This window comes from Chrysochloris asiatica, unplaced genomic scaffold (assembly GCF_000296735.1).
Source record: "Chrysochloris asiatica unplaced genomic scaffold, ChrAsi1.0 scaffold00019, whole genome shotgun sequence".
Classification (NCBI taxonomy): domain Eukaryota; kingdom Metazoa; phylum Chordata; class Mammalia; order Afrosoricida; family Chrysochloridae; genus Chrysochloris; species Chrysochloris asiatica.
In genome coordinates this window covers 7,986,364-7,999,568 of record NW_006408537.1, presented here as the reverse complement: position 1 = coordinate 7,999,568, position 13,205 = coordinate 7,986,364, and the positions used below count along the sequence as shown (strand labels likewise).

The 13,205-nt window shown below is 35.2% G+C and overlaps 1 protein-coding gene across 1 annotated transcript in view; it reads left to right on the top strand.

Moving 5' to 3' along the window:
• COL21A1 (collagen, type XXI, alpha 1) overlaps positions 1 to 13,205 on the top strand; it is a 169,646-nt gene that overhangs the window by 32,655 nt on the left and 123,786 nt on the right. The window contains exons 5-8 of the mRNA XM_006835733.1: positions 2,352 to 2,525; positions 3,633 to 3,710; positions 5,330 to 5,338; positions 5,894 to 5,977. Coding sequence (XP_006835796.1) covers positions 2,352 to 2,525; positions 3,633 to 3,710; positions 5,330 to 5,338; positions 5,894 to 5,977 — 345 coding nt within the window. The remainder of the gene's footprint in view (positions 1 to 2,351; positions 2,526 to 3,632; positions 3,711 to 5,329; positions 5,339 to 5,893; positions 5,978 to 13,205) is intronic.

Below are 13,205 nucleotides of genomic sequence, written 5' to 3'. Positions count from 1 at the left end.
CTTTCTTGATCAAATGGCTTAATTATTTTTTGCTTTCTTCCTGTATGATATTCTTGATGTCATTCTACAACTCTTCTGGTCTTTGGTCTTTGTGTTTAATGTATCAAATCTGTTCTTCAGATGATCTCTAAGTTCAGGTGGGCTATATTCAAGGTCATATTTTGACTCTCGTTGACTTGTTTTCATTTTCTTCAGCTTCAGTTTCAGTTTGCATATGAGTAATTGATGGTCTGTTCCACAGTCTGCCCCTGGCATTGTTTTGACTGATGAAATGGAGCTTTTCCATTGTCTCTTTCTGCAGATATAGTCAATTTGATTTCTATGCATTCCATCTCGTGAGGTCCATGTGTATAGTTGTCTCTTATGCTGTCTAAAGAAGGTGTTTGAAATGAACAAATCATTGATTTTGCAGAATTCTATCATGCGATCTCCAGCATGTGTCAATTATAATTAGTACAGTAATGCATAATATATATTTCATTAAGTATTGTATATTGCTATATGTGAAAATTAGGTATTTATGCCATTTATTCCTTTGGTAATCACATTATATTAACACTTGTTGCCTGTCATCTTTATTAAGGGTGCATTGTGTTAGAATCTGTAAGAAATGACAAATGAATGTAATTTGATTTTCACTTTCAAGGAACTTATTTACAATGGCAAATTTCAAGGCAACTGGCATCCAAAATGTTAGTGGAGTGTGGAGGGAAAAATGGATTGTAGAATAAAATAAAAGAAAGTTTTCATGAATGAAGTGGTTTTTAGACTAGACCTTGAAGACTGTATAGGATTTTAATATATACAGATTTTAATCTATACAGAGAGGAATAAGGACATCTTAAGTGTGGTTTAGTACTAAATGGTCATGTGTGTAATAAAATGCAAAATTTTTATTTAGAGAATGTCAGGTGGTATAGCCTGTGTTTGGAGTATAAGATGAATAGAATAAAATGCTGGTAAGCATGAGCTCAATTTGGGGCTCGGAGGCCTAGAAGGCCTAGAAGGTGACTTTATTCAGTGGATGACAAGGTTTCATCAAAAGATCTTGGTCACAGGAATGTCATAGTCAAAACAATCCTCTATTCCTTCTTTTCATGACCAATACTGTCAACTTTGTTTTAGATTTGTAATGAGTTATGATGATACAGAAATTAATAAGGTTAAACAAACTAATAAGATTAATATTCTTTATCAAAACCCTACCTAGCAATATAGAGATTAATTGCCATGTATGTGTGAAAAGATGGCTTAGAGAAGAAAGGGTCAGAGAAAAGAGTTTAAAAAATTGTTGAAATAGAGTTAAATATCTGTAAACCTAAATTATAGCAGGAAGTCCTGGTATGGAGCTGTGGGTTAATGAGCCAGGCTGCAATGCTGTTTGAACTGCAAGGTTGGTGGTTCAAGCTTACCAGCTGTTCCTTGGAAACTCTATACAAGGTCAGGGTTAGAGCCAAATCAACAGCACTTAACACCACCAACAACAAATTATAGCAGTAAGAATGTAAATGGAGAAATTAATTTGAATCAAGTTTAAGAGACATATTTGGTTCTGCATCTGCTTATCAGAATTGAAGGGAAGACAGAAGATTTAAAAAGCATGATATTTTCAAAACAGGATATTATTATCCCAGGGAAACATGGAAGAGAGTTTGGGCACAGTTCAAATTTCTTTTGATACATACTTGTCAGGTTGATTATGAGACATCCTGGAAAAAATATTCCATCCAGTGTTAGAATTAAGAGGTATCATGCAGAGGAGAGTAATCCATGAGACAGGGGCATTGTTACATAAAAGTAATAATAATTGACTTATGAAAATAAATGAGATTGTCTAAAAGGAATGATGATAAAAAGGTCAACAGCAGACCTGTGTGGAAAGCCCTCATTAAAGGGCATATTGAAGAAAAGGATCCCTCATAGAGAAAAGGAGGAATAACTGGACAAGAAAATGAGGATGATTCAGAGGGTTTGATTCATTAAAGTTGAATGAGAATATCAAGGAGGATAGACTAGCTAGTGCTCCAAAGGTGCAGTGAAGTAAATAGGATGCAAAATGAGAGAAGTCTTTTGTGTTTGGATCACAGAAGGTCATATGTGACCTTTAGGGGGTTGATTTAGTAAATTGTTTGGTGCTGCTTTGGAATATATGATAGGGACTGAACTTGGAATTAATAAAAGAATTGCTGGGTTGCATTTGAGGCCAGCTTGGTGAATTAGTATATGAAAATACAGTCTATCTGTGTCCTGTGAGTTTTACTAGAGATGGTTTATGTCAAGGGGATGGAAATAAAGAAAAGGAAATTTTTAAGGAATGTTATTTATGAATCTTCCATATTTTCTTTCTATAGACATTATTTGATGAAGGCTGGCATCAAATTCGTCTCTTAGTAACAGAACAAGATGTAACTCTCTATATCGATGATCAACAAATTGAATACAAGCCCTTGCATCCAGTTTTAGGGATCTTTATCAGTGGTCAAACTCAAATTGGAAAATATTCAGGGAAAGAAGAAACTGTTCAGGTGGATAAATAAAGCTTTTTTTAAAATATTGTACAAAATGAAGCTGTTGCTCTCTTTTGTTGTAGTATTTAACGTATTTATGTGTACAGCTTAATTGTAAATTCTCTTAAGAAACTCAAAATGAGGTTAATTTCTGAGTGATATTGTATGTTGTTGTTGTGTGTGTATGAAATTGCAAATCAGATTTCATTGTATAACAATACATAAGAAAATGTTTCCCTGGGTTTATGTTATAATATGAAACAATAAGTTTATAATTTCCCAGATAAACATAGATTAGATAATGAATTTAGGAAAGAGGACATGGTTAGAATTGTAAGGAGGTAGGTTTAAAAAAATTTATGCAGTCATGAGAATAAAATTAGATTAATGCATGTCAGTGATCTTCAAGCGATTGTGTTACATTCAGCTCATACCAAAAAAAAGTTTCGCTTTGAGTGTTTTTAATGCTTATTAAATTGTTTTAAATGCAATAATGTGCACTGAATTCTTATGTGTTGTTTGAGAAATATTATATTAAAGAAAACCACTTCCATAGCACTCCTTTATTCCAAAAAGTATGTCACATCCTTGTTATTATGAAGGGAAGAATCTGTCACATTCAAATGTGTGGTTACACATATGGTCACTATGTATTAATACTGCATGACAAATTATGGTACATATTTAATAACAGGTGCAAGTCTTAGTCATTATAAAACACTCAAGGGCAACAACTAAATCTCTGAAAACAAAGATGGCCTCTGAGCTTACTCTGTTTAATCAGGAATGTTGTAGAGATTAAGAAAGAACATAAAATGCCTGGGAAGAGATTTTAAGTACCTAGGCAATGCTCTCTAGAACAGCTCTTAATACAGGATACTTAGCTTCATTGGATTCCTGGAGACAATCAGAGCTTTGCTTTTGGTGATAGGGAATTTGTCCTTTATCACCTCATTACATTTTATATTGAGTATTCAAATTTTGTAGTTTAGTGTATAATTTAAATGCTGTGATTTAAATCTGAAACAATGACTAAATATAATGGAAGTTTCTACATAACCTGAGCTGTCTTCTAAATCAGTTAGCTTATGCTACAACTAAACTCTACTGGCTTTATGATCCTAGTTTGATGTGCAAAAGTTGAGAATCTACTGTGACCCAGAACAGAACAATCGGGAGACAGCATGTGAGATTCCTGGATTTGTAAGTAGGATGGAAGCTTTTCCCCCCTCAAGTCTTGCATTGAGAGTGTTACTTTCAAAGTGACAAATACAAAACAAATTGTATATGAGTCTTAATATACAGAGTTAATTAATTATTGTCAATAAAAATAAAGTTACATTGGGTGAAACGTATTTCAGGGTTCATACATGAAATAAAATCTGTGGCACTATGAAAGGCTACAGAGAAATGATTTTCTACATCATTACATAATGTTTGATCATAATTGTTCCAGTACTCAGGTGAAATAGGACTGGACATGCTTGCTCTAGAATAACCTGATATCCAGTGTGTTAAATTATGTTTTTGCGTAATCAAATGTGTGGACAGTACCTCTTAAGTGCCACCGTTCAAAAGAGAAGGAAGTGATTCATTTTCCTGTACACTCGCACTTTTTCTCAAAAATGCTATGTAGTTTTTTCTTGTTTTTGTTTTTATGTTGCTACCCAAGTAAGATTTTCTTATGGCTCGAAGATATAAGCAGCATTTTTATTTGTTCAACTCTAGTTTGGTTTCTTAAAGTAGACTTCTTTAGAGTCTGATTACATATGTGTATGAGTGTGTAGCTTTCAATTTTATTCCCTTTTTCCTGGGCAAGAAACAATATTTGTGCTAATGTAGCTAAAGTAGAATGTTATAAAACTCTTTTACAATGTGGATTTCCAGTGATGTTTGAGCCCTACAGAGTTCTTTTAAATTGTATAGTCATGCTGTCATCATCTCAGTTTTTTCTATTAAATTGAATTCACATGTTATGAAAATATGAGGACGATAGAAAGTTACATTCGAAGGGTGTATAATAATGTCAAAATGCAGCCTTCTAGAAATGACTCATTCTGGAACAACATAATGTAAATCTGTGCTAAAAGTATTGCTACATCACTGAATTCTCAGAGTCTATTGCACATACTTTATTTATTGATGTCTTTTCAGTGTTGTGGCCTTTACCATTGCTCTTTATATTATAAAAACATGCCTTTAGATAGTAGGTTCTGCAGTTTCTCTTCCACTTTGTAATGTTATAATGTCACTTTCCTTAATCTGAGCTGTGATTTCATGTGGACTTTTTGCCTTTGGCAATCTTCATTTGCACCTTCTTCTTTTCTGATTTAATGTGTTGTTGTTTGGAAGGATTATTAACCTATTAAAAGTGTTTTAATTAGTAGGGCATAAAGTTTAGTGAGAAACTCTCTTTTAAGTGCATGCAATTTTAATGCATGCAGTTTATGACTTTCTCAGATATTTTAACTTTTTTGTGCTTTTTAAATTGTTTCTAGAAAGTTGAAGAGAATATATGAATTACATCTTGAAATGAATCATATTTTTTGCATGCATATCAATCATATCAAGCAGCTTTCACATTGCAATTGTCTCTTTCCACTCTTACCCTTCATTAATGTCCTTCCTTTATACCAGTAAATGTGCTAAATATACTGCTGACATGTATAAATAAGTATTTTTGTACATAAATACAAGCAAGTGTTTTAACTCTTGCTAGTTTTGGCATTTCTTGTATCTCTAACCTGAACTATGATATCTGTACATTAGAAACGCAATTTCAAAATTTAATTAGAACGCATTGTTGTTTTGTTTTCTTGCAGAATGGAGAGGTAGGCTACTATCATTCTCCTTAAGATAATATTTACAATGTGGATTATTGAAGGGTCTGGTCTCCACAACTGTAAGTACATGAGACAGACAGCGCTCATACATATTTGCTTGACTGTGTTTAGTGGTCATATACATGACGGTGGTGCTCGTGTACCATTGAGTCCATTCAACTCAGAACAACCCTGCATAGAGTTTCCCAAGCATTTGGAATTTCTTAATGGATTGAATGAAATGAAATTGAAAAGTGACTCTGAGACTTCTTTATTATTTTATACAAACTTAGGCTCAAATACATAGATATCTTATTACTTGCTGTTGAGTCAATTCCACCTCATAGTAACACCATGCGTACATAGTAAAAGAGCTCCAGAGGGAGCCAGAAGTTATTGGAAGAAGATTGCTAAGACTGTCTTCCAGGGTGTCACTGGGTAGATTCAAACTACCAACCTTGGTTAGTAATTGTGCACTTAATCGGTTGTGCCATCCAGAGACTCCATAATATACACCTGTAGGACTTTTTGTGTTTGCTGTTTATTTCCATTTTGTCTTTGTAGTGCCTAAATGGTCCCAGTGATGTAGGTTCCACTCCAGCTCCATGTCTATGCCCACCAGGAAAACCCGGACTACAAGGCCCCAAAGTGAGTAAAACCTAAGATATTTTTGTTGAAGTACACAAACAATAGCTGAGAAAATACACAGATCCAACAATGATTCTGTGAAGCCAAGTGCCTTATAATAATTTGGTGATTTTTGTAACTGTATAATCTTCAACTGCCTTTTTAACCTAAAAGTGAAACCCTTTGCCTGCCTTAAATGGAGGTTACATTATTAGTTGCTTTTATTGTCTTCCCAAATCATGCTGCTAGAGCCCAAGCATGGTATCTCCTTACAACTTGGTGAAAATGAAGAAAGGTCATTTGTTAAAAATATACTGAAGTGAATATCTGTCTTCTCAAAGATGGCTTTCAGATGCAATGATTTTTATTAAATATAAATTTTAATGATCATTGAGACTGAATTTTCTGATTAATATATCAATCACTGTGACAGAAAAAGTTGTAACTTTTGGTCTACTGGTCGAAGATAATTTAATTCTTCTTATCTTTTGTGCATATTTACCTCTTCCATTTTCATGTTTTATGTCATCTATATGTTAATATCAAGAAAAAATTATTATTAAGAATAAAAGTATACATTCAATAAATTTCAGTGTATCTCTATTTGGGTTTTAATTTGACTGCGCAGTACATTATGATCAATTTATTATTCTTACTATTTTTATATTAGATTTAGAAAAGTTAACTGAAGTGTTTTTTATACTAAGTAATTACATATTATTGTTGTTGTTAAGTGCTGTCAGGTTTCCAAGGAGCAACTGATGAGTTTGAACCATCGACCTTGCAGTTCAAATGACTCTGCAGTCTGACACATTAGCCCACAGCTCCATACCTGGACTCCATATTATTTAGGATACTTTAAACTAAAGACTAAATAGCTAGAAGATTCTTGCAGTAGAATATACCTTGATATGCTCCACTAAGTATATATTTAAAAATATATATCTATATAGTTTATTAAATTTATAATACTATACATAAAACACCTGACAGACAATCATATAAAATATATAATGTGGATATAATTCAGAATTCGAAGTCTCTTAATGTAATGTCTAATCTCTCAAAGCCCTATAGTGCTTCTCTGGCTCTCAGTGAATTTCAGATCACGTCCAAAGTTTCCAACAGGCTCGCCACCTTTTGGGAGTCATTTGAGGGCTTTTTCAATTTTTCATTAGTGGGTCAATGAGCTTCTTGTATTATTTTTTGTATTTCATTTGCATATGCTTCTGTAGCAATTCCTAAGCATGCCCTTTGTAATCTGTTAAAGTCTCTCATCAACAATATTTTCAAGTTTCATGTGTTCCTCATTTCCATTCTCTTCTATTAGTCATAATTTAGCCCCATTGCCACCTACTACTTTAAGTGAAATTGCAGTTTTCCACTAGTCTTCAAGTTGGCGTACCTTCACAATCTGCTTTCCATTTTCTACAGAAACTCTGGCAGTAGGACAGGAACACACACACTCTTCCATCCTTTCCCCTGGAGGTGGTTCCATACCCCGATTGGTGACCAGCATGTCAAAAACATAATCCCTAGCAACACTCTGAGTTGCTTTTCCTGTAGAGAACATCTGGATTAGAAAATTGATAAGGTTTTAATTAGTTCAGCAGAACCTGAACTAAAGCAGATGTGGCAATTTTACTTTAGATTCAACTAAGACTCACTAACATTGTTTGTTAGATGCATTTTGTAAAGTTTCACAGATGCCATCAGGAAGAGTCACCTATGAAGAGTAGATCTAGTTCTTTCTGTCATGAAAAAACAGAGTTCTGGGGGATGAGTGGTGACTCATGAGATTGATAACATAGGAGGAATTCTTGTGTGGGTTAGTAAGTGGCTCTTATTCTAAAATAAAGAGAATTCTGTTTAAAGTGCTCTATAATTGGACAACTCTGACAAAAATAACAGATGAAACGAATATGGTAGTCAGCACTTAAATGTATCATGGCATTATAACACTTCATCAAACGTCAAAAAATATATTTATGACTAAACTAGGCCCTTAGAGAATAGCTTATTTTTTGGTTTCCTGATGTCAAACACTGGACCAATAAATAACATCATGATAAATGGAGAAAATATTAAAATTGTTAAAGACTTCATTTTGCTTGGATCCACTATCAAAACGCTCAAGGAAGCAGCAACCAAGAAATCAAAGGACATATTACATTACATATTACATATCTGCTGCACAAGACCTCTTTAAAGTATTGAAGAGCAAAGATGTCCCTTTAGGAAGGTGTTCTTGATCCAATCCATGGTATTTTCAGTAGCCTCAGATGTATGTGAAAGTTGGACAATGAATACAGAAGATCAGAGAAGAATTGATGCATCTGAATTATGGTATTGTGGAAGAATATTAAATGTACCATGGATTTCCAGAACAAACAAATCTGTGTTGAAGGAAGTGCAGCCAGAATACTTGTTAGAAGCCAGGATGGTGAGACTTCATCTTTCATACATATTATCAGGGACCAGCCTTCATAATGAAGAAGGCCATTATGCTAGGTAAAGTGGAGGGTGGGTGAAGAAGAGGAAGATGCCCAACAAGATGGATTAGCACAGTGGCAGCAGCAAATGGACTCAGTAGTAACAACAATTGTGAGAAAAGCACAGGACCGGGCAGTGTTTTGTTCTGTTGTGCACAGGGTTCCTAGAGTCAACAACACCTAACAATAAAAACAACAACAATGTCAAATATCCACCACTTGTTTGTCAGTGTGTTGTACTGTGGTGGCTTGGATGTTGCTGTGATGATAAAAGCTCTGCCACTATTATTTCAAATACCAGCAGGGTCACACATGGTGGATAGGTTTCAGCAGAGCTTCCAGATTAAGACAGACTAGAAAGGAGAAGCAGATCACTTCAAAAAGGCTAGCTACTGAAAACAGTGGGCCACAGTCTGTTATTATGCCAGATGAGTTTCTCAGGTTAGAAAGTACTCAAAATAAACTGTGGAAGAGCTTCCTCCTTCAAGTAGATTTGACCTTAAGGATGTAGATGGAACAAAGCTTTCAGGACTTTCTAATGAGACACAATACAGAATGAGAAGAAACAACTGCAAATATTCATTAATAATCAGAATGTGGAATGTATGAAGTAGGAATCTGAGAAAATTGAAAGTCATCAAAAACAAATTGGAAAGCATAAAGATCAGTATTTTAGGCATTACTGGGCTGAAATTGACTGATATTGGTTATTTTGAATTAGACAGTCATGATTTACTATAAAGAGAATGGCAAATTGAAGAGGAATGATACCTCATTAATCATCAGAAAGAACATGTCACAATCTATCTTGAAGTACAAGTTTATCCATACATCTACAAGAAGACCTCACCAGATGGAATACACAGAAATAAAATTGACTACATCTGTGGAAAGAGATGGTGGAAAAGCCAGAACAAGGCCAGGGGCAGACTGTAGAGCAGATATTCAACTGCTTATATGGAAGTTTAAGGAGCTCTGGTAGCATAGTGGTTACGAATTGGGCTGCGAACCTTAAGGTCAGCGGTTTGAAACTACCAGCCGCTCCGTGGGAAAAAGATGAGGCTTTCTACTCCCGTAACGATTTACACCCTCGGAAACCCTGTACAGGGTCGCTATGGGTTAGAACCGACTCAACAGCACTTAACAACAACATATGGAAGTTTAGAAGAAAAATAAAAAAAGTCCACAAAAGCCAAAATATGACCTTGAACATATCCCACCTGAATTTAGAGACCATCTCAAGAACAGATTTGCTGCATTAGAAACCAGTGACCAAAGACCAGAGGAGTTGTGGGATGACATTTAGAACATCATACAGGAAGAAAGCAAAAGGTCATTAAGAAAACAAGAAAGAAAGAAAAGACCAAAATGGCTGTCAGATGAGACTCTGAAATTGCCCTCCAGTGTAGAGATGCTAAAGAGAATGGGGGAGAAAATGAAGAGGTAAAAGTGCTGAACAGAAAATTTCAAAGGGAAAGCTCAAGAAGATGAAGTAAACTATTATAATGAAATGTGCAAAGACCTAGAGTTAATGTATAACACCAAAAGGGAAGAACTCACTCAGCAATTTTTAAGATGAAAGAACTGAAGAAAAAAGTCAGATAAGGATGTGGAATGAGGGATATAATTGCTGACCTCATATGGATCTTGGCTGAAAGCAGAGAATACCAGAAAGATGTTTACCTGTGCTGTGTTGACTATCCATTGTGTGGATCATGACAAGCTATGGACAACATTGCGAAGTATGAGTATTCCTGAACACTTAATTGTGCTCATGAGGAGCCTGTTGATAGACCAAGAGGCAGTTGTTCGAACAGAACAAGGGAACACTGAATGGTTTAAAATTAGGAAAGGTGTGTGTCAGGGTTGTATTCTTCCACCATACTTGTTCAATCTGTATGCTGAACAAAAAATTCAAGAAGCTGGATTCTATGAAGAAGAATGTGGCATCAGGATTGGAAGAAGACTCATGAAAAGTCTATGATATGCAGATGATACAACCTTGCTTGCTGAAAGCCAAAAGGACTTAAAATACTTACTGATGAAGATGAAAGCTGACAGCTTTCGGTGTGGGTTGCACCTTAATGTAAAGAAAACAAAAATCCTTCTCACTTGACCCATAAATAAAATCCATATAAATGGAGAAAAGATTGACGTTTTCAATGACTTCATTTTTCTTGGATCAACCATCAACACTTATGGAAGCAGCAGTCAAGAAATCAAACAATGTATTACATTGGGCAAATATGTTGCACAAGATCTCTTTAAAATGTTGAAGAGCAAAGATGTCAGTTTGAGGACTAAGGTGTGCCTGGTGCAAGCCATGATATTTTCAGTAACCTTATATGCATGTGTAAGTTGGATAGTAAATAAGGAAGAGCACAGACAAATTGATATATTTGAGTTTTGGTGTTGGAGGAGAACATTGAAAGTACTATGGACTGCCAAAAGAACTAACAGAAGTACAGCCAGAGTGCTCCTTGGAAGCCAGGATGGCTAGAATTCATCTTTCTTACTTCAGCTATATGGTCAGGAGGGACCAGTCACTGGAGAAGGTTATTATGTTTGGTAAGGTGGAGGGTTGGAGAAAAAGAGGAAGACCCCCCCCCAAGTGAGATTGATTGACACAGTGGGTGCGTCAATGGGTTCAAACATAGCAGAGATTGTGAGGTTGGCCCAGGACCAGGCAGTGTTTTGTTCTGTTGTGCATAGGATCATTATGAGTAGGTACCAACTTGATGGCACCTAACAACAACAACAACAAAGAAGACCAGTTAATTCTCAACTATTATTCAAATTTGCACACCAACCATTAAAGCCAGTGATGGGAAAGTGGAGAATTTTACCAACTTCTCCACTCTGAAGATGATCAAACGTGCAGTCAAGATGTGTTAATAGTTATGGTGATTAGAATGTGAAACAAAGAGGAAAGAGCAGTAGTTAAAAAATATGGTATTGATGATAGAAATAATGCTGGAGATCAGATGATGGAATTTTGCAATACCAAGGACATAAATAGTTACTATATATGCCAGATAAAACACACAGGCATCAAATCTACTACATCTGCAGAAAGAGAAAATGAAGAAGCTCAATATCATCAGTCAAAAGACCGGGAGCCAACTGTGGAAAAGAACTTCAATTGCTCACATGCAAGTTCAGACAGAAGCCAAAGAAAATTAAAATAAATACACTAGAACCAAAATATAACTTTGAGAATATCCCACATGAATTTAGAGAATAGATTTGTTACATTGGACTCTAATGACTGAAGATAAGAGGGGTTGTGGGATGATATCAAGAACATCACACATGAAGAAAGCAAAAGGTCATTAAAAAGACAAGAAATAAAGAAACGACCAAAGTAGATGTCAGAAAGAGACTCTGGAACTTGCTCTTGAACATAGAGAAGCTAAAGTGTCTGGAAGAAATGATTAAGTAAAATGCTTAACAGAAAATTTTCAAGGGCTGCTTGAGATGACAAAGTAAACTATTATAATGAAATGTGCAAAGACCTAGAGATAGAAAACCAAAAGGGAAGAACAAACTCAGCATTTTTCACACTAAAAACACTGAAGAAAAGATTCAAGCCTTGTATTGTAATATTGAAAGATTCTGTTGGCATAATGGAGTGCTGGTGTAGGACTGTATGATGTCAGTTCAAGGCTGGCAGGTCAGACCCACTAGCCGATCCTTGGAAACCCTACATAGGGCCACTAGAGTTGGAACCAACTCAATGGCACTTAACAAAAACAATTGGAAAAATATTGAATGACATAGGAAGCATCAAAAGAAAATAGAAGTAATACACAGAGTCACTGTACCAAAAAGAAATGGTCACTGTTCAACCATTCCAAGAGGTAGCATATGACCATGAACCAGTGGTATTCCAGGAAGAATCTAAGGTGCACTGAAGGCATTGGTGACAAGGCTCCAGAAATTGCTGAAATACAAGTTAAAATGTTTCCAAAAAATTATGCCTTACTTGAGATGCTCACTTGTCTATGCCAAGAAATTTGGACTGCAGCTACCTGGTGTACTGATCATAAGAGATCCATATGTGTGCCTATTTCAAAGAAAGGGGACCAATGGAATGTGGAAGTCATTGAACAATATCATTAATATCATATGCAAGTAAAATTTTGCTTAAGACAATTTTAAAATGGTTGCAGTAGTACATTGACAAGGAGCTGCCAGAAATTCAAGCTGGATTCAGAAGAGAATGTGGAATAAGGGATACAATTGCTGGCATCAAATGGATTTTGGCTGAAAGCAGAGAATATCAGAAAGATATTTACTTGTGCTTTATTTACTATGCAAGTCTTTCGATTGTATGGATCATGGCAAACAATGGATAACATTGCAAACCATAGTAATTCCAGAATACCTCTTTGTGCTCATGCAGAACCTGTACATAAACCAAAGTGGTAGTTGTGAGGGCGGCACAGGACAAGACAGTGTTGTGTGTTGTTGTGCATAGGGTTGCTATGAATTGAAATTGACTTTGTGGCACTTAATAACAACATCAAAATCAAACATAGATTATAGAATCTGTAGTTTAATATATGTGTACATACACACTTAATTCCATAAGGGTTAATAAAGAATGGAAAAACATACTTTTCACTGATTTCATAATTAATTCAACAAAAAATAATTCAAGTTAAGCATTTCATTTGATACTGAAATTTCAAAGAATGTTGATGTTGCTATTGATACTGTCAAGTTGGTTCCAACTCATAGTGACCCTATGCACA